General features: G+C 44.3%; 2 protein-coding genes across 4 annotated transcripts in view; both read right to left on the minus strand.

Annotated features, from left to right (window-relative positions):
• Adhfe1 (alcohol dehydrogenase iron containing 1) overlaps positions 1-19,696 on the minus strand; it is a 31,240-nt gene extending 11,544 nt beyond the window's left edge. Inside the window, exons 1-10 of one of the 3 annotated variants that reach the window (XM_027398875.2) lie at positions 18,628-19,696; positions 15,080-15,117; positions 13,594-13,640; positions 12,067-12,120; positions 11,743-11,897; positions 11,300-11,496; positions 9,382-9,459; positions 7,878-7,983; positions 3,982-4,134; positions 2,461-2,559 (exon numbers count right to left, since the gene is read on the minus strand). In XM_027398875.2, coding sequence (XP_027254676.1) covers positions 2,461-2,559; positions 3,982-4,134; positions 7,878-7,983; positions 9,382-9,459; positions 11,300-11,496; positions 11,743-11,897; positions 12,067-12,120; positions 13,594-13,640; positions 15,080-15,117; positions 18,628-18,686 — 986 coding nt within the window. In that variant the 5' untranslated portion in view covers positions 18,687-19,696. The other 2 variants (XM_035440022.1, XM_035440023.1) reach the window with 2 other exon arrangements.
• Positions 19,697-19,839: 143 nt separating this feature from the next.
• Rrs1 (ribosome biogenesis regulator 1 homolog) lies at positions 19,840-21,492 on the minus strand. Its single transcript, XM_027398877.2, has one exon. It carries the CDS (start codon positions 21,365-21,367, stop codon positions 20,270-20,272), a length of 1,098 nt encoding a protein of 365 aa, XP_027254678.1. The 5' UTR covers positions 21,368-21,492; the 3' UTR covers positions 19,840-20,269.
• Positions 21,493-21,747: the final 255 nt, after the last annotated feature.

The following is a 21,747-nucleotide window of genomic DNA, read 5'->3' on the forward strand; positions in this document are numbered from 1 at the left end:
CCATGCCCAGCTTTAGATTTTTATGTGCGTGCTGGGATCCAAACTCATTCTCCAGCCCACAGTGGGTTTTGCTTTTGCCAGAAAATAGAAACTTTATATTATTTTAGTGAATGAATAGGAAAATATTATAGCTTAATAGATGGTTTGGAATATAAATATTGTAACAGGTTACTATGTAATATGTAATATTCACAATTAATATTGTAAAAATAAAATGCCCCTCAAGAGCAAAAGGGTCTTATTCTTTCAGTATAGGCTATTGGAAGATTGCATGCTTATTCAGCAAAAGATTTCATAAAAGGAAGTATTTTGATGAATTACAAGAATACTTATTCCAGGCTGGAAAGATGGCTCAGAGGTTAAGAACACTGACTGCTCTTCCAGAGGTCCCAGCAACCACATGATGGCTCACAACCATCTACAATTCAATCTGGTGCCCTCTTCTGGCATGTAAGTAGAACAGTGTATATGTAATAAATAAATAAATCTTTAAAAAAAAAAAAAAGAATACTTATCCAAAGTTCCCAGACATCTTACATGAAATAAATGGGGAGCTCCAGCTTCTCTCAGTGACTGGATAATTGAAAATGCACTTGACACTCTTGGCATCAGAAAGTTACTGCTTAGAGTGCTTTCAAGAAGTGCTAGGGTTCATGGAACTTTCAAAGGCAACTTATAGCAATATTTAAAATTCCAATTGTTTTTAATAGTTGTCTATATTTTTTGTACAAAATAAAAATTATGCACATTATCTTTCCTTCTAGCCATTTTATGAATATATTTAATTTATGATCACATTGGACATTCAGTTTCCAGATTTTTCTTCTTCCTTTCGTTTTTATTTTGTGTGTTTTGCCTGCATGTATGTCTATGTACCCCATGTCTGCCGTGCCCATGGAGGCAAGAAGAGAGGATTTGATCATCTGGAAGTGGAGTTATAGAAGGCAGTAAACTGCCACATGGGTACTGAGAATTGAACCTGGGTCATCTGGAAGGGTAGCTGGTACTGAGAATTGAACCTGGGTCATCTGGAAGGGTAGCTACTGATCCCACTAGGATCACAGGTATGACCCCTGTGCCTGGTGTTACGTAATAGCGTCTACAACATTTTCCTTGATAAATCTGCTTTAAATGCTATTCTTTTTGTTTGTTTGTTTTCGAGACAGGGTTTCTCTGTATTGCTTTGGAGGTTGTCTTGGAACTCACTCTGTAGACCAGGCTGGCCTCGAACTCACAGCGATCCACCTGCCTCTGCCTCCCGAGTGCTGGGATTAAAGGCGTGCACCACCAACGCCCAGCTAAATACTATTCTTAATGACTTTATAGTACTCTACTAAGTACTATACTTTAGTTAAGTATTAACTACTGGAAATCAAATGTGCATCCAGATTTTTCAATCATAAACTACACTTAGGAGAACTTCTTTATAAGGAAATCCATTGCACATATCATGGATATCTATTTAGCCTAGATTGCTAAGAGTGAAACAGTGGGCCAAGGGAGATAAACATTTTCAGGCTGGAGTACATTTCATATCCTTGCTTTGGGTATAATAAATCATGCTCCTATGCTTCAGAGATTGATGCTCACCACTGCATCACACACTAGCAGAGCCCTACTTAATCCTCAGTGTTCTCATACAGCATTGCTATAGATCAGGAAGTCCATTCACTTGTATCAAGTAAGAGAAACAAAAATGTGCATGAAAACTTGTACAGAATATTACTTATAGCAACAAATGTCCACCAACTGATAACAAGTCAAATAAAATGTGGTATCTCAGCCAGACAATGGTGGTGCACTCGTTTAATCCCAGCAGTCAGGAGGCAGAGGCAGGCAGATCTCTGTGAGTTTGAGGCCAGCCTGGTCTACAGAGTGAATTCCAGGCCAGCCAGGGCTACACAGAGAAACTCTGTCTCAGAAAAAAAAAAAAAGAAAAAGAAAAAAAGAAGTGGCATCTCCATATAATAGAATATTATTTGGGGGTAAAAAGAAGTGAAGTAGGTTCTAGTAGTGTCTAAATAAAGCATGGTAGATACAGAGGAGCACGTGTATTCATGTCTGTGACATGCTCCAAATGGGGAATTTCACAGAGATGGAAAGTTGCTCAGTAATCTCTAAGCAGTGAGGGAAGTGTGGGTATTGGTAAGCAGTAGCTGAGGATTTTTTTATGGGGGCAATAAAACGTTGTAAAACTAAAGGTTGCAGGACTTTGTGCATAGACTAAAAACCACTGAATTATCTATGTTTCAAATGAGCAGACTGTATAGTATATGGACAGCATCTTTAAAGCTGTTGTAAGAAAATCCGTGACTTAATAAGGTGAATTCAAATATTTGGGAAACCTTAGGTTTCTCCCTTGTATAGCATAGTTAAAATTTGCCACATGTCCTGAGTTATATATATTAAAATTTAGGAGCAGTACCTTGAGTTAAGAAAATAAATTGCGTGTTCACTTACCACAGATGAACACCAGCATTTCCAAAGCCGATGCCAGCGAAAGCACTTGCCAAGTGCATACTAGACCTTGCTTCCAGATCATCAGGATTTTTGACAGCCCTGTGAATTATATAAATACAGAGCGACACACCGACATAGGCATTGTCCCCTGAATAACGAGCTGCCTTAGGGAAAGGTGAGAAAGGGGGACTGTCAATCAGCAGGAAGAAAGATTAGTCAGGTTACCCAAACAACTTCTTGTCTTCTCAATGAAAACTGAAGGCAAACATATTTTTCTCATCAGCGGTTTCACCAAGGGCATAATAAATATGCTGTCAGCCACTCAGCTAATAGGAAGGTGCCAGGAACACAAAGCCCTGACCTAGTTCTGTGAGTGCTGCTCTAGGGAGGTGACCTGGGACTCACTCCTGTGAACAGCCTTGGAGTGAACACATTCTCAGAGGACACCCAGAGCCCTGTCACCCCAGGCTACCTGCAGGCTAAGCCAGCCTAGACATAGTTCTCTCTGTGACATTGGTCCAAATTGAACTGTATGTTTTTGCCATTTCAGGAGTCTAGCCCAACTTGTTCTTTCATAAACAATGGCTGTAAAAATGCACACTTACATATTTGTATTCTTCAAAAAATGTAAAGATTAGCCAACTTTTAAAATATTTAAACTTTCATTTTTAGATAGAAGTCTTGTTCTATTGCCCAGGCTAGTCTCAAATTCCTATACTTGAGTGACCCTCTGCCTCAGTCTCCCCAGCAGCTGGTATTCTAGGTGTTGCTGCTGCACCCAGTTTGTACTTGTGTTCTTAAATCTTTTAGAACCTTTTACATTTTCCATCTTTTCTGTCACCTGAGTGGCTACATTTTTTTTTCTTGACTTTAGTTCATTGCTTTTTTTCAGTGGGTGACTCCAGTGTGCCCTTGAGGTGTAGATGACACAGCCAACATATGCCTGTGTGGTTCTCAATCCTGCTCAGTCTCCGTATCATTTCCCCTTCACTGCTGCAGCTATTATTTAGAAAGAGTCTTGCTTTGTAGTCCTGGCTGGTTTAGTACTTACTCTGTAGCACAGACTGGCCTCAAACTCATGGCAGTCCTCCTGTATCAGGCTCCTCTAAGTTCTGGGGTTACAGGTATATACCACTATGTCTGGCTAATTTTGGGGCTTTGGTAAGCAGGGTTTCTCTGCATTGCTTTGGAGTTTGTCCTGAAACTCGCTCTATAGACCCGGCTGACCTCGAACTCACAGAGATCCGCCTGCCTCTGCCTCCTGAGTGCTGGGATTAAAGGCGTGCACCACTGTTTCCTTTACATATTAGATGCAACAGTTGAAACTGTTGCCTTTTTGGACTAACAGGTCCAGTTTTCACCTGCCTGCCCTCAGATCCCTTCAGAGGTCCCTAGTGACAGTCCTGGTGAGCATTCGGTGTCACCATGTCCACTCACTGTGCCAGCATCAGGCATGTCAGGTTTCACAGGAGAACAGCTCATGGATGTCTGTTCCATCTTTTTCTCCTCAAGGTGACATACCTCTTCAGATACTTGGCAACAATCCGCAGTGCATGGACTGCCCAGATGTCACTGATTGGGTTGCTGCCCTGGTAGGCTGGTCGTTGGATGGGGTTGGAAGGGCAGGGACTCCGCATGTTATAGGGAATGGCTGTGTATGACTCCAGAGCGTGGCTGAAGAGAAATGTTTAAAATACATGGAATGAGCATTGCTTCTTCTTCACCCTTCATCTCTCACAAAGATTATTATTATAACTACATTGAATTTTTTTTTTTTTTTGGTTTTTCAAGACAGGGTTTCTCTGTGTAGCCCTGCTGTCCTGGAACTTGCTCTGTAGACCGGGCTGGCCTCACAACTCAGATATCCACCTGCCTCTGCCTCTGCCTCTGCCTCCCGAGTGCTGGGATTAAAGGCATGCACCACCACTGCCTGGCCATAAAATCTTGACCTGAAAAAAATTGGAGTCTATTTTTAATGTGCCTTAAACTCAAGGCTTACTCTAAATGTTTCAGAGCTGGCCTGTGCCTCAGCTGCAGGTGCAACTAAAGGCATCTAGTTAATGATGTACAAGGGCCTCAGCAGAACACTATATATATATATATATATATATATATATATATATATATATATCCTTGTGTTGGATGGAGGATTCACTCTCTTCTCCACGTGAGAAGGCACCTTTTGGACAAATCATTAGAAACTAAGAAAAAATGCACTTGGTAGGTGGCTGCTGCTGCCTGTTTTGAAATTCTCAATAGCGACTGTAGGAGATGTGCAAGAATCAACTATACATAGCTGGAGGACAGAGCAGTATGAGTGGTTGGATCTGAAATGGCCCACAAGGGTCATGTGTTAAAGAGGCTCCTAGCCAAAGGCCCTTTTGAGAAACAGTAAAACTTTTAGTAGGTGAGGCCTGGTGGAGGGAAGGGAGACCACTGGGGATGTGTTGAAAGGGAGACCCAGACTCTTTGTGTTCCTTTTAGAATTCTGACTTCAAGTGTTCCCGCCATGATGCAGAGTGTCACCACAGACTCGAAACAGTAAGGCCAAGTGACCATAGACTTATCGAAACCACAAGCCAAAATAACCCTTTCTTCCTTTTAAGTTTTTAAAAAGTGACTTATTTACTTTGATTGTTTCTGTGCATTGTTGTTGTATCTATATGGAGGTGTCAGGTCCCTGGGAACTAGAGTTGTAGACAGTTGTGAGCTTCCATGTGGGTGCTGGGAATAGAACCAAGGTCCTCTGGAAAAGCAGCCAGTGCTCTTAACCACTGGGCCATCTCTTTAGCCCCAGCCTTCCTTCCTTTTCAGGTGATTATTTCAGACATTTTGTCACAGAGATGGAAAGCTGGCTAACACAAGCAAGTGTTGCTGTCTCCCTCTGTCCACTCCTTCTTTAGACAGTGAGGTCTGGGACTGAGTCATCCCTTAGAGATTATTGTTTGGGCTGTGGTAGACTTATTAGGTACTTTATAGCCAGGGAGGGTAACTTTATTTCCATTGATTCTAAGCAATTGAGAGAGCTCTCATCAAACTTGTAATAATATTAAAGAGGATGGAGTCAGACAGTTGTCTAGGCAGTAGAACATAGTCAGGAACACAGACCAGAGATTAGACAGAGTCTAGTCACTTCTGGCTCTTATGAACATCATTTGACAGCATATGTGATATGATAGTCACATGCCCTGGGAATAATGTCAGGGATGAGGGTAAGGTGACCCTGACCTCACCAAGCTCGAAGTGCAGCAGGGGAGATGGCCAAAGGAAGGGCGTGGTGGTAGAAGCCAGACTCACAAAGCAGGACTTAGAGCAGAGTGTCTAGTGTGTTGACCAGATCAGCAAGCAGAGAACAGGGTGGAAAGTAAGGCCAGGCTGTAACTCCCCAAAGTCTGTCCCAGCCAGGCTCCACCTCTTCAAGGTTGCATGGCCTTCTAATACAGCAACAACGGGTGGGAAACAAGTGTTCCAACCCTTTCAGACTCAATCCACAACACACATGTGGACTGTGTGTGCATGCTCTTGCATGTGTGCTGCTCACATTACAGTCTGGAAGCTTGTGAGAGAGATGGAAAGAATATGGAATGGAATTAGGGAAGCCCCATAAGGAGGCTGCTGGAATGGTCTCAGTAAGGAGGAACCAAGGAGGAACAAGACAGACAGGTGTGAGAGAGTCAAATGGCACAAGAAACTGCATCTGCTGGCAGAGCACGGGCACAATGGGAGAAGAGGGGCACTGATACCAAGTCCTGCTCCCGAGGGGATGGTGGATGCAGGAGAAGCTGTGGTGCAAGGTGATTAAGAGAACTGACCCATTTCACTGACTTTCACATGCCACCATTTTTTTAAAAAAGGCACTGATGAACACATTGTAAGATGCTGATGTTAAGATGCAGTTATTTTGAAACACGTTGCTGGAATAAAAAAATATACGCCACGTACAGACGTTAAGATACTCTCTGCTTCATCATTAGCTTATGGAAGCAGATGCAGGCACCCACAGCTAAGCACTGAGTCATATTCCTGGAATACAGTTGTAGAGAGAAAGGAGGGATGAGCAAAGGAGTCAAGACTGTGCTGGAGAAACCCACAGAAATAGCTGTCCTGAGCTAGTGAGAGCACAAGGACCCCAGTTGTAAAGCTGGGGAACCAACATTGGACTGAAACAAGCCCTCTGAATGTGGGTGCCAGTTAAGAGGCCTGGGCAGTCTACAGGACCTCTAACAGTAGAACCAGTATTTATCCCTAGTGCACAAATGGACTTTGTGAGCCCATTCCCTATGGATGGATACTATTTCAGCTCAGATACACAGAGGAGGGCCTAGGCTCTCCCCCAAATGATGTGACAAACTTTGATGATCCCACATAGAAGGCCTCACTATCCTTGGGGAGTGGGTGGGGGTGGGTTGGGGGGGTCTGTGGGGGATATTGGAGGATGGGAGGGAAAGGGAATGGGGATTGATATGTAAAATAAGATTGTTTCTAAAAACATATATTTACATATATATATATATATTTTTTTTTTTTTTTTTAAAAAAAAGGTATTCTCTGACAGCTGGGTGTGGTGAGGCACACCTTTAATCTCAGCATCCAGAAAGCAGAAGCAGGTGGATCTCTGAGTTTGAGGTCAGCCAGGTCTACACACAGGGAGTTCCATGACAGCCAGGGCTATATAGAGAGACCTTATCTCAAAATTAAAAAAAAAAAATTCTGATTTCAAGGACACAAAAATGTGGCAAATGTTCTTGAGTGAGTGGATGAACTATGGCGGTTTGAGACTTGCTGAAAGTGAAGAAGCTGGGGTGCTCCTTGAGGAGACTGGCAATGATGGCCTAGCTCAGGAATAGGATCTGCAGTTGACATACAGATGGGATCTTGGCACATCACAGCCAAAACCACAGGAGCCTAGTGTGAGCCTGGGCAAGTTCCTAAACCCTGGGAACCCAATCTCCTTTTCTGTTAGTGACTCTCACATTGCATTGTTACAGAGAGGCGATGTGTGTGAGGTCTTGAGACTACGCATGATTGTCCTACACCCTGGAGACACTAACCAGCCCCCTTTACTGACCTCCCTTGGCTGAAGCCCCAATCCTTCCCTGGTTTGCATGGCTACAGAGACAGGTGTAGTCCAGAGGTGCTTCATGTCATCTTACACTGACCCTTTATCTGTGGCCCTAAGCCTCAGATGTTGTCTAGGGTGGAGTGGCCTGTCTGAGGTAGGCTTGTGGGCTCTTATTCAACTGCATCCAGTCATCAACATTTCTATCTAGGAGAGGGGACAATGACAGCCAATATGAGGGGTGCTACATAGTGTTAACCAGTGAAGGCTTATCACTGACTGTATACAGCTCCTTGGGTGGCAAAATACTGCTCACAGACCAGTCCTGAAAGCCCCTCCAGGTGGCACCGGTACCTACCAAAGGACATCAAAGCCACTGTTGGCAACCACCTGACAAGGCATGTGTAGAGTGTGCAGAGGATCAACTAGTCCCAGTGTGGGTTTGATGGCTCGTGAAGCAATGCCTAAAACATAAGGAATTTTAGTATATTAAAGGTGTGGCGCCATTAAAAAAAATAACCTTAGGACAATAAAGTTTAAAACAGAAGTATGAGAAAGGTTCATTTCCACGTAGTGATGCGAGGAGCTGCAGAAAGAGATCTGGGACCAGAACCTCTGCTTTCAATGGTGTGCTGGCTGGCTTCCCAGATCCCAGGGGCCAGTCTGTGTAGCTCTTTCAGCTGCCTGGAGGAGTGACACTGCTTGCGCTGTGGGCAGTACTTACTACACAGAAACTGACAAGAACTACAAACCAGGGCTTATTTCTTGTTCAATATAAAATGTTGTTTACTGGCAAGCTGGTCATTGTTCTACACCTGGCTGTGTGACATTGGACAAGTCACTTAACCATTCAGAGTTATCCTAAGATTAGGCCTTATACAGATATACTTGCGAGCGCATGCGCACGCGTACACACACACACACACACACACACACACACACACACACACACACACACACTATAACAACACTTGAAGCTGTAAGAATATGATTAGATAATATGTATATGAGCATTTTAAAAACAGAAGACTGAAAGCAAATTTTGCTTGGTTTTGTTTTTGTTAACAATGTCAAGGGTCATGTAAGTTAATTAAAATGAAGAAGTTACTTTAAATGTGTTGTTGAGCATTAGCTTTTTTTGCTATAAAGGCCAGGGGAAGTATATTGAGCAAAAACAAAGGAGAGGGTGATTTCTACCACAGCAGCCAAGAGTCAAGGGGTAGCCCCAAAATAACTAAGAAGATGGAAAATAGACCAGAGGTGAAGTGGGAATGGGTCTGTAGGGATGGGCTGGGATGGATCGTGAGGTGACTTCGTGGAGTTATGGGAATGTCTAAAATCTGCTGGCTGCTGCTAGAATATCTTGAAAAGTGTGCATCTTCTTGTATAAAATCATGTTTTGATAAATTGATTTAAAATGTTAAAAAATGTCAAAGAGAGGGAACACCCATTTATCATTGCTCTAACCATTGATATACGCAGGACAATGGCCTTTGAAACTCATGGCATTCGGGGTTAGGGAGATGGCTCAGTGGATAAGAGCCATTATTGCTCTTAGGTCAAGGGGCTCACTAATGACTGTAACTCCAGCTCCAGGGGCTCTGATACCTTCTGGCCTCCAAAGGCATTCCCACAGTTGTGGAATACATTTATACATGCACATAAATAAAAATACATATGAAAAGAGATTTGTGGCATTTTGAAAGACAACAAGAAGCTTAAAGCCCGTTTTCATATATACTTGTGAAGAGAAAATGTGTGTTCCCTTGATTCCTTGATTTCTAAATGATAGCCTCAAAGACAAGGGAGTGAGGGAGAAAGGTGAGGGAGAATTTCAAAAGAATTATGAATAAAATTCTTACCAGTTTTTACTTTCATATGTTCATAGTCAAAAATGGCAACCCCTGTTGTCTCACTGCCGGTTCCTGAGGTGGTTGGAACTTGAACAAAATAATACCAGTGTTAGAAGGGATCTGAACAGAGGTCAGTGGAGACACTTAATTCCACCTCAGCAATAAGGAACAAAGATAGAAAAGGAGCGTCACTGACCTTGCTGTTTGTCTGACATCTGTGTAGAGTCATGAGGAGCCATGTGAGGTCCATGCTTGCTTGAATTAATACCCCTGTGTGTGTTCTCATCAGCATGTTGTATCTGTGGCTATGCATGCATGCAATCTGTATCTGTGCTAGCACATATATGTTTAACATACATTATGATGTCTGAATGTACATGCATGTTTAATGTGTTTCATATCTGTATTAACATGTGGTCTACTTAATTGCTTCTACATCTGCTAACATAATATACATGGCTTCATAAACATATGTATGTATGGCTAACATGAATGTATGTTTAATATGCATGCTATCTGTATATGTAGAAATGTGTTTTGTGAATTTATATTGAACATACGACAAGTTAACATGCATGTATGGTTAACACGAATGCATATTTAACACACATGCTGTCTATATCTGTGCAAAAGGTTTTAAACATATGTAGTCTGTGTCTGTACTAACATGCGACTGTGTTGAATAGATGATTTCTGTTCTAACACACGTATGTTATCTATGTCAGTACTAACATGTGTATGTTAACCATACTGTGTGGGAAGTCTGTGACATATTAACAGTGATGAGCTCTGGGAAGCTCAGTTCTCTAGAGCCAGAGATCAAGTTGTCCAGCACCTCTGGTAGGAATGCTAGCACATCCTGTCTCTAAAAGACATCTTTATTCCCTCTTGGCAACGGGCACAGGAACGAGCTGCTTTTGCTGGGCCCTGTGGTTTTGTAGTTCTGTCAAGTTTCTAAACTTTACTAATCACCTCTCTGTGTGACGCCGACACGGTTTCACCAGTGGGTTCCATTTGCCAGACTCCAATTATGCTGCTCCCCGCTGATTGCTCATTCATGCCACAGCGGTTTATCTGCCACTGAGTCCCTTAAGTCCCTACCATGGCTGTTTACAACAGGGGCAGAAGAGGAGAGAGCAGGGATGAAACTTAAATATAATGTTCCCCTATTCCTAGTTAGTGTATTTTAACAACAGAACTTCTGTGAGTAGTGTGCTAACGGCTGTAGAAAAGAGAGGGAAAAAGAGAAAATCCCAAGCCCCCCTCCCCGCCAAGGTTCAAGCTATTTTTGGTATGGAGCTGAGCACTGGGCACATGCACACACTGGCCACATGTCCCAGGGAAGACACAAAGCCCCAGGTCAGCTGCAGAGCCATTATGTGCAAGAAAGGATCGAGTCATTGAGAGAAAACAGTAATTGTTCTCCCCAAACTCCATGGTGTCTGGGAGATGAGACAAAGCAGATGGGTCTGGGGACAAGGCTGCCAACAGAGGGACCCACCAAATGTCATTGAGGACCCTTCCTCCTCCACAGTGACATCATGGTCTGAAACTGCAAGCTTCCTCCCACTGACCCAAATTGTCTATTTGTGCAATGACGAAGGTCATTGTTTTCAAATACGTAAACTGCTGCCTGCTTTGTTCTCTAATTAATGCACTGATTTAAAATGAACAAAGTAGAGGTTCTGAAAATGTAGACTTTGAAATTAATAGCTGGCATAGCACCCAAGGCTTGCTCTTTTTTTCTTTTTTCTTTCTTTCTTTCTTTCTTTCTTTCTTTCTTTCTTTCTTTCTTTCCTCTCTCTCTCTCTCTCTCTCTCTCTCTCTCTCTCTCTCTCTCTCTCTCTCTCTCGCCCTCTTTCTCCTTTCCTCCTTCCCTCCCTTCCTTTCTGCCAGTTGTAAAAGAAAGCAAATGAGCAGTGTTTACCTGCAATCAGAGGTTTCAGAGGCACAGTCACTGGCTTCCCCTTCCCAATGGGGGCATTGACATAATCAAGGAACTCAGAGTGAGGGCTGGATGCATACAGATTAGCGGCTTTACAGGTATCCATGGTGGAGCCCCCACCCACAGCCACATAGGCGTCAAAGGCTCCCTTTTTGGCAAATTCAATCGCATCCATGAAGCTTAGAGAACAGAAAACAAAAGTGCATTTTTAAAACATATATATATATATGTTTTAAATATATATTATTTATATAAATATATAATATATTTATATATTATAAATATATAATATATAAATATATAAATATATAAATATATATTAAATATACTGTCATGCTGTCAAATAAGGTCTGGGACAAATTTTCAACAGCAGCCATTTTTGTTGACTTCTGCTTAAGTAACTATGAAGCACACTAAGACCTTACCTTCCGTCTGTGGGTTCCACTCTCACACTATCATAAACCTGAAAGCTGATGCCGCTTTTCACTAGGGAATCCATAACTGTTTGTACAGGAGGGAGCTGGGAGAGGTTCTTGTCTGTCATCAAGCAAACCTTTTTAGCTCCCATATTCTGTAGATCCTACAATAAAAAATAATTCATAAGTTAGGTTTGAGTACAATAACCCTGTGCTAGATACTTTGGGAGGGTTTAGTGTGATCGTTAAGAACAAAGAATTCAATTACTGTCCATTAATGCTCGTGTTTACAAGACATAACAGTTAGAGGCTACAGATATCTCAAATACTTGCCATGCCCACTTCCTTTGTAACCCCTGCTCCATATCTAATATTTGAAACAGCCATCTGAAAAAAGAAAGAAGATTTAGGTGTATTACTGAAAGCCAGAATGACTCTTCATTGTTTAGAGAATAAATGATCTGCTCTTTAGCATGCTCCTCCAACTCTCTCACCTTCTGGCTTCCCTGCTTCTTTTTTTTTTTTTTTGAGACAGGGTTTCTCTGTGTAGCTTTGGAGCCTATCCTGGCACTCGCTCTGGAGACCAGGCTGGCCTCGAACTCACAGAGATCCTCCTGCCTCTGTCTCCCGACTGCTGGGATTAGAGGCGTGTGGCTTCGCTGCTTCTTTAAGCAAACCTCAGCCCCAGTCACATTGAAATTTTGTTATTTGTCTTTTCCCAAACACACAATAAATTCCCATATGTTCCTTCAGCTTCAAATGTCTGTCTTCCCTAACCTCCCCATCAAAACTAACTCTCAAATTTCTTGCTTTTCAACCTAAACGTCTGTTCTGCAGGGTTTTGCCCCTTCATTCATCCATGTAGCCTCCAACTCACCAACACCACTGAGGGTGCTCTGTTGAAGGCCTTCTGCTGGACTCTAACTAAAACAGAGACCCATGGGCTTCTGCGTTTGCATACAAAAGCAGAGCTTTCACACTAATGCACACAGGCCACTTTTCAATTAAACAAAACAATCATGGTTTGTTTGATTCACGATAAGTTCAGATTTCTTTTTAAAAATGGTTAAAGATGCTGGGTGTTGATAGTGCACTCCTTTAATCCCAGCACTCGGGAGGCAGAGGCAGACGGATCTCTGTGAGTTCAAGGCCAGCCAGAGCTACAGAGCTAGATCCAGGGCAGGCTCAAAGCAATACAGAGAAACCCTGCCTCAAAAAACAAAAACAAAAACAAAAACACAACAACAACAAAAACAAAACAAAACAAAAAAATGTTAATGACTCTTTATAATGCAGATTTAAGCAATCTGATAGGGTCACTTGTGTCTCTTCTCACTCTCAAATGAGCTAGAAACCACCACACATTTTTCAAGCGTCAGCAATCAGTTGTGGTTTGGGCTGTCAGAGGGCACCTAGTGATCTTCTAATTTATTACTCCTAAACCAGGAGGGACCGGGAGTTAAACAAACAATTAAAGTAATTATGTAATTAATATGGCAAATTGCATCAGAATAAGTTGTTCATTCACTCTTCTTCCAAAAGATGACTTCTTTTGTTAAATAAGGCCCAGGGCAAATTTTCAGAGACTCAATATTTAAGACATAGAATTTGGACAGTCTGTAGAACTGGGAGTTTGCCACATTTTAATAGCTATATAAAAGACAGCATTTTAAACATTATTCCTCTTTCCAAACTATATTCTACTATCTTCAAATGCACATTGCTGCACAGAGCCTGATCAGAATGAGACTGTAGAACACCAGTTAACAACAGATTTCAAATAAAATACTAACGCATCAGTGAATATTGTATTGTTTTTCAGGCCATCCATAAAAGAATGAATGAATTGATGAAATCTACCTCAAACGCATAATCTGTTGTTTTTCCAGAAGGTGAGAGTCCAGGGGCTGGAAGTGAAGAGAGTAGCATCAGAGCATGCATCATAAAATAAGCCTAAATAATTGTTCTTTTTTTGTTGTTGTTAATAAAATCCAGCAGTGAACATAAATATCTTCCTGAACTGTTTTTACCTTTTTAGCATTTCATGGTTGTACATAAAATGTAGATCAATATTTACAAAAAAGCAAAAAAACAACCAACTGACTTTTAAGATTTCTGTATAAAGCTAGTTGTAATATTGGGGCAATAGGGGGCCATCAATGAATTTTATATTTTAAGAAGTCATTATTATTGTGTGTGCATGATGACTGTGTGTGTGCCACATCTTTGTGGTGTTGACCCATGTTCATGCAAATTCTGGGGTTCTAACTCAAGTCAAATATTCTCACCTGCTGAGCCATCTCCCTGGCTTTCCTTTTAATCTACTTATCTATAATCAGTTCTGGTCAGCCATAAGATAAAGGAAAGTCAACAGAATAATTTGTACTACCCATTTTTTTTTTCTGTTAAAGAAAAAGACACCAGAACTGGACAACACCACCACTGCATTGTTCCCTGAGGACAAAGGCACCATCTTATCAAAATCTAAACTTCTGTGATTACTCTAGTGTTGCTGCTTCTGCTGCTAAAGTGTAGGTCAAACAGTAAGTTGGAAGCCTCTCTCTAAGCCATTCCCAAGCAGAAAAAAAAAAGCCAAAAAAGATTAGCACAACAATTGAACACACAAAATTGTGCCCGTTTTCCCAAGGGCCTTAAAGGCTGGTTCCACTTCATGGCTGTTGGTTAGAGGCCCTACCTGCCTGGAGGGGGAACCTCTTACAAAGCAGAAAAAGGTCTTAGTCAGTGACCTCCCTTTTACTCCTCACCAGGCCTGCTGTGTGCTCTGCTTAGGAGCAAGCTTGGGGTGACCTCTCTTTCCTTGCCTCTGTTTATAGCTTACCTCCTTCTAGGAAGAAAATACATAATTCATGTGACACCCTGGGGACAGTTGGGAGCTACAGTCAACTTTATGGACCAAAGAGTCTCACAAGGATTAAGGTGGTGGCAGCTGAAAACTTTTGTTACTACTTTTAATTATTAGGAAATGGATTATTTTAAAAATGGATGTGGATAAAATTTTCCTTCTAGCAATCACTTTACTTTAGCTTTTAGAGTTGTCTTTTAACCCAAAGCCTTGTTCCTGAAGAACCTAAACATTCTTAAAATGTCCTAAGTGTGTTTTCAGTTTTGAAAAATATTTCAAATAATTTAAATTGAAAGCATAAATAGCATGAAATATATGCGCTCTGTTAACCTGGCACACTTGGAGCTATGCATTACCAGTTTGACGGTGAGACACACGATGTTTTTTCATCAGCTTACCCACCATGCAAGCCTTGATTCCCCTTTTCCACACCTGACCCTAATGCATCGCACATGCCAGTGGATGGAAAGCAAAATGCATTACCTTGGGAGTAAGTATGAGAATGTGTTGGGCACTGGCATCTAGGGAAAAGAAAAAAGGAAAATATAAACAGGAAAACAAAAAGCAAGAAGCCTTAAAGTAACTCTTACACTACATTCTAATCCTGGGACTAAATGGGGTCACAGCTGGCAGAGTAAAGAACAGAAAGCAACAAAAACTCCAAACTCAAGATAACACCGAAGACAAAAGCCAACACGGAGGCAATCCTTTTCATGAGGGTATTTATTGAGGCGATACCTAGGCAAGGCCTGCAGGCAGTTCTGAGGGCACACGGGATGGGACGAAGGCTCCAGCCCTCACAGGTCAGGGGCTTTGACTGAACCATGTGGCTCTTCTCACTCAGCTCTCATCCCTGGGAACTTTCTATGTAATTCTCTCACCTCTTGAGGGTATTTAGTTTATCTTCAAAGTCAGCCCACTGGCTTCCCGGGTCAGCTACTCATATCCTGAATGCCCTGGCTCTGTGAGCCGGTCCTGTCTCTACAGCACACACACACCTAGCCACCTAGCACATTTTCCTTCCTGAAGCCCTTCACCCATGCACTTGCCACGTTCTCTTTTCTGGAGACTTCCTTCCCTGCCACATCCGCTATTTCTTGGATAGTCCCTCCTTCTGGCTTCAGTTTCTCCTATTCAATTTGTTTCGTTATGGCTCACAGGACCTTGCCATAGCGGAGTGTCGGCGGGATTCCATAGCCTCCTCCCCACCGCGCCAAAATTCAAATCTGGAATTGGAACACCCAAGGAGGGAAAAGGTAAAGGGAGGAAAAGGGTGGTTTTACCCCAGTGAGTTTCAGAATCTCAGAACTTCCTGAGGTCAAGACAAAATACAAATCAAGGCTGCCACCTAGTGGCCACAGGCTTCCTGCAGGAACAGGAAGGGAGGTCAAGCCCAGGCCCAGCTGTCAGCTAGCTTTCTTTACAGAACCTGCCCCGAATTAAACCTTCTAAGGACAAGAGAAGCAAAGGAAAGAAAGACATCCGAAATAATTCCGGGGACATGGCTGCCCTTCCCACTATTTGTGTTATTTTACATTCTAAGACTATTTAATTCACTTGCAACCCTTAGCTTGGGTTCCTGCTTTGTCCTCTCGCCTTCTGAGGGCGCTCATCTGTGTTGATTTCCTCAGCAACCTCCTTCTGTCCTGTCCTGTCCCCCAGCCTACACTTTCAAGCTGTTTCCTTACTCCAGCATTCACCTTGGTCTCTGAAATCAAGTCACAGCTTCCAGGTGAATCCTTACTTCGTTACTGAGCCTTTTGAATAGGAGCCTGAGCTCTGGCAGCCTTAAGTAGGCTCAATCACTTATCCCCAATAGGCCAATAAGGAGTCAACAAAGTCAAAAGCAGAGAGATTTATCCCAGTGGTTGAACTGGGAAGGGGTCTCCAATGACTCCTTTCGCCCCCAATCCATCACCAGGGGTCCTGATAATAAGTTATAGGTTTAAATGGAGGCGTACAGCTCTTCAAGAGGATCCAGTGGGCAGGTAGCACTTTCTTTGGGTTCCAAGGTTCCCTGGGGACCTGGACTGTCACTTCTCCTCCTTCCTCACTCTGCCCACCCCTTACACATTGTTTGCTCGGGGCTGCCTTCAGCCTTCTGACCCTTCTTTCTCCTGTAAGCTTTATAGTCTCACATGCCAAGGCCCCAGAAATGTCTCCACTTAATGCCCAGTCTTTGCCAGGGTGTGCTTCCACTGTCATTTCTCATTCAGATGTTCCCTAGTTTCCAAATTGCCTTCTCAGCTGCACCTTTGCTAGCTCTATTCCCCAGTGGGGTGGGGGTGGGGGTGGGGTTCCCAGTGACCTCACCCCTTCTAAGCTGCTTCCATGACAAATGAAGTGCAGACCCAGCCCTGCCCTCTTGGCTCTTCTTGCTCCAGTTTTGGGTTTTAGTCCTGAAACATTAACCATCTCCCCTTTCTCTCCTCACTTCCCTCCCTCCCACATCAGGAACTTTGCCCTAATTCTTTCCCTACTTGGAATCCACCTTCCTTTTTTTTCCTGTCCCTGTTCTTCTAGATAAGTGTGTTCTTTTCTATCAGTTCTGGGGTAGTCTTTGGAGGCCCCAGGGAGGAACCCTTTTTTTTGTGACCTGAGCTTCCTGACTAAGACTGCTTCCAGGGGGTGGACAGATGATGGCTCAGTGCTTCAGAGCACTGGCTGCTCTTTCAGTGGACTTGGGTTTGATTCCCAGAACCCACAAAGCGGCTCACAACCCTCTGAAACGTCAGTTCTAGGGAATCAAATGCCCTTTTTTATCCTTTCCAGGCACAGAGGTGATAACACAGACATACAAACAGGCAGGCATATACGTAACACAAACTGCTTCAAAACTCACTCCACACTTGCCTTTCTACTCCAGTTCCCACGGGCAGAGTGTGCTGACTAACTGTACTCACCCCAGGTTCTCTTCCCATGTGGTTGTCCCAAAACAGTTCTGGGTGACACTGGTTCTAAGGGCTACGGTGGATTTTTGTTTGAGTATGAACATACAAGTTTAAGACAGAAGAATGTACTTATTTATCCCTTTTGCAGGACGACTAAAAGCACTTTACATACCAACACAGACATCAATAGAGTAAGCAGCTCCCCACATTTACTTGGCCATAGAATTTTCTTATCGACAGGCACCAATTCGGCTTTAGTAGATTTCTGTTATTCATAGAATGCAACTTACCATTAATTTTATTGTAGGCTGGGGAACAAGGATTGCAAAGCCAAAGTTCAACCCATGGCTGTGCCACTGTTTAGCTATGTGATATTGAACGCGTTATTTTCATGTTTTGTTTATGCTAGAGGATAACAATCGGTATGCCAGAGTTACCATAAAGATTATTTACTGCTACCAATAGTTCATGTACAGTTGATGCCACTTAGTATGCAACAGCTGTTTTCCTACTCATGTCTCAGTTCTTACTGCCTTCTAAGGCCGGCCCAGACTCTATACCTTTGGTTCCTGGAACTACAACTCTTCCTTTCTGGTGGGTCTTCCCTCTGCCAGAATTCCCCTCCAGTCCCTGTCCTTTCCCTATCTCCACTCATCAGCTCCCAAGCTGACTCTGGCGCATACACATTCACATGCTCTCAGCCTTTCTGGAAGGAATCAGGTCAGGGAGGGTAACTACAACTCATCTACTGGGATAAGCAACAGATGTGTCCCCTTACTAGTTCCTTAAGTAGCCTGTGCTTTCCAGCCTTCCATTATTGTATTCTTAGAAAAGAGCAGTTTCTGCACACAGACCCAGTATACATGTGTTGCTTTGATGTTAACTGTCTTAGGGTCAATGCCAAGTTCTACACTGCCTGTCACACTGTGTGGGACCAGGTGGGCTTCTCTGGGAACATTTTCTTAATGCAAGCTATACCACATTGCACCATCTGGTCCTCCCATGGTTTCAGGCCCTGCACAACCCAACTGTGGTACCGATTTCCTGAATTCCCCAAGTATTTGGGGTCTGATTGCTTGCCTGGATAGGTGCACTCAGGGGTTGCCAAACACTGGCATGCTTGGTGCAGCCTGTACTCACGCTGTGCTTTGCAGGTGCCTCAGCAAGTGTGCAATCCGAGAGCGTGCAGCCGCGGCCATGGCAGTTCTCCTTGTCCTCCGGCTGCTCCGCCCCCACTGTCAGCCAATCCTGGCGGATGGACACCAAGAGAAAAATATTTGCCTCCAACTCGATCTGCAAGGTCACCTGATCCAACTTTTGCCCATTTTCCAGGAGTCAGAAACAGGACAACTACCCCAGCTGCCAACTCTGAAAATGCAATGGCAAGAACTCCACAGGGCCTTGTGTAGACTTTAAAACCAGAGCTGTGTTTCACAAGAAAACAAAACACCCCACCAATCAAAACACCCAAAGCAAGTCTTTGAAAATTAAGTTCTCTTTGAACCGTCTTGATTTTGATAACGTTCTCAAGATGCCTTAGCCTCATGGATACTTAAAACTATAACCTGGCAGGGCCCAGCAGTGCCTCATCTGCCAAGCCCCAGTGGAAGAGTTCACTAAAGATGGTAAAATTAGTGAACTTCATTAGAACATTATCCAAAGCCAAACAATCGAGTATTCTCATTATTATGAAACAACCTGAGCTTTCCTGGCAATTTCTGAAAGCAACCTTGTAAGTATGAAACACTAGAAATGCATCCTACAGCCCAGCTCCAAATCCCCAAACTGCTATCAACTGACAGATCCAAGAGCAGGGTGGCCACCCGCTTTCCAGAAAACATCCTCCCTCAATTGTGGATTTGCTGTTTAGGTATTTTAGGTATTTCTGCAAAGTAAGTTTAAGATCAAAATAAGACACTGGTAAGGGAAAAACACCCTTTCCATGCGATAAGCATGAAATCTCCTGCTGGTGTGGCAGCTCATTTATAATCTCAGCACTTGGGAGATGAGACACAAGGCTCAAGTTCCAGGTCAGCACAGGCTAAAAACTGAAAACCCAAGCCAATTAAACAAAAAACACTGGTTATAAACAACATGACCAGTATCTGAAGTAACAAGGTTAATTACCATTTGGTGTAGTTCCAATTTACCATTTAAAGCAGAGTGTTCATTTGGCAAAGCACACCACCTTAAACATCACTTGTACTATGCTTTTAATAAAAGCACAGTTAACACCAAAAGAACTTTTGAATTTTCTTAATACTACTAACCTTCCAGTAACCATTGTTTAACTACTTTGAGTATTCTCAAGAACACTCTATACTGACAATAAAAGTTAAAAGCAACACCAGGTGCTGGCATACTTTTTATTAAGTAACCTTTACAATACTTGTAAGACACAGATAGACTTGGTTTTCTCCATCCTCCCTGCTTTGATAAGTTTACAAGCTTTGTTATAAAACAATGCAAAAATACTGAAACCAATCTACTATACCCCGGAAATCTGATCCAAAGTCAAGATAAAAAAAAGCAAGTTGCTAACTTACTCCTGGTTCTGACCATATCATTTCTCTAATTGTCATGTTCTCAAAATTTGCCCTTAATTTCCAGCCAATGTCTCCATTGTAGGAAAAGTATTAATTCATAGTCCATCACTGACTGTCCTGAAGGGAGGCAAAACCGTCCTTTCAATTTCAACGACGGCAGCGGCCTGCACTGTGCACAACTTAACCCTTAGTACAGACAGTCCTTGATATGTAGAACAGGTCCAGTGGGAAGAAAACTACTTCCTCCTCTTCCCACCTTGGTGTGACACTCCTTTCTTCTTCCCACTTAAACCAGAAGGCCTGGAATGCTTCTGGCCTCCAAAGCCGCCTTTCCTCTTCTCTCCCTGGCCCGGCGGTCCGCCTTTTCTCTTGCTCCCAGGTCCTTGCCGGCCCCCCTTCCTCCTGCCCTTCTGGCCCATTTTCCTCCTCTTGGCAGCTTCTTCTTGGTCCTCCTCCCTCATCTGCTTGTTCGTGGCCCTCGTCACGTCCAGCTGAGGCTTCTTACTGTTCATGACTCGAAGTAGGTCCAACTGGTTCTTTTTCTCAGCTGCAAAGTCCCCAAAGAGGGGCTGGAATTTCCTCTTCTTGCCGGTGCCCCGGGGCGCCTTCTCCTTGGGCAGGCTCTCCTGGAAGCGCCCCACCGAAGCGGTGGAGACCTTGGCTACGTGCATGGCGCGGCCCAGCTCCTCCTTACTCTGGTGTCCCGTAGGGTGCAGGCCGGCTGAGCTGGGCATCTGTACCTTGTGCGCTCGGGCCAGGTTCCGCAGCCGGTTCAGCTCGTTCTTGGCCACGCGTTCCCTCTTGGCCTGAAGCCGCTTGGCGAACTGGTCTTCCATGGGGTCGGCGCCCCCAGGCACCTCGATGAGCCATTCCTTGGTGTCGTCCCGGGCGCGCTTGTAGCCCCAGCGGCGCCGCCACTGGCCACTCACCTCGTCCCACACGAGGTTGGTCTTCTTCTTGGGCCGGATGCCCTTTAGGCGCGCGAACTGCTGCCAGCGGGTGAGCGGCCGCGGCCGGGGCAGCGGCTTCTCGCGGGGCAGGCGTGTGACGGGCTCCGGCAAGCGCGCTACCACCGCCTCCTCCACGCGCTCGGTCGGCAGCTGCCACAGCTGGTTGATGAGCAGCTGCGTGTTGTCCCGCGCCAGGGCCCGCAGCTCGGCCTCGGGCGAGGGCCCAGCCTGGCGCAGCACCGTCGGGGGGTTGCGGTCCGAAGCCAGCAGGTTGCCCAGGTCGAACTCCAGCTCCAGCTCCTTGTGCACCGTGATGCGCCGCAGCTTCTCCGCCTCCTCCTGCTCCGCCTTGGCCAGCAGCTCCTCCACGTTCGGGCCCTCCATGGCCCCCGCTGCCTGCGGTCCGGTGTCCTGACTCTGGGGCAGCAGCAGAAAGCAGCTCCACTCGACAGCAGCACCCGAAAGCCGGCAACCACGTGCGGACGTCCGCAGTCGAAATCGGAAGATAAATGTTCACTTCCGGGTTACCCGGAACCGGCTCACAAGTGGGAGGCTCCAGAAAGGACGGCAGAGGGCGGCATTGGAGAGCGGATGGGCTTAGAGGCGGGACCCGGCCTCGTAACCGGATGTGAGCCGGACTGGCGCTGGGGGTTGGTTGTAGGGAGACTAACGAGCTCTGGGCCTGGCTGGACTACGTTTCCCAGCATGCTTAGGGGCAGGGGCGGTCGCGGTAGGACGCGGGCTGCTCAAACTCCTGGAGCTGC

Source organism: Cricetulus griseus, chromosome 2 (assembly GCF_003668045.3).
Source record: "Cricetulus griseus strain 17A/GY chromosome 2, alternate assembly CriGri-PICRH-1.0, whole genome shotgun sequence".
Lineage (NCBI taxonomy): Eukaryota > Metazoa > Chordata > Mammalia > Rodentia > Cricetidae > Cricetulus > Cricetulus griseus.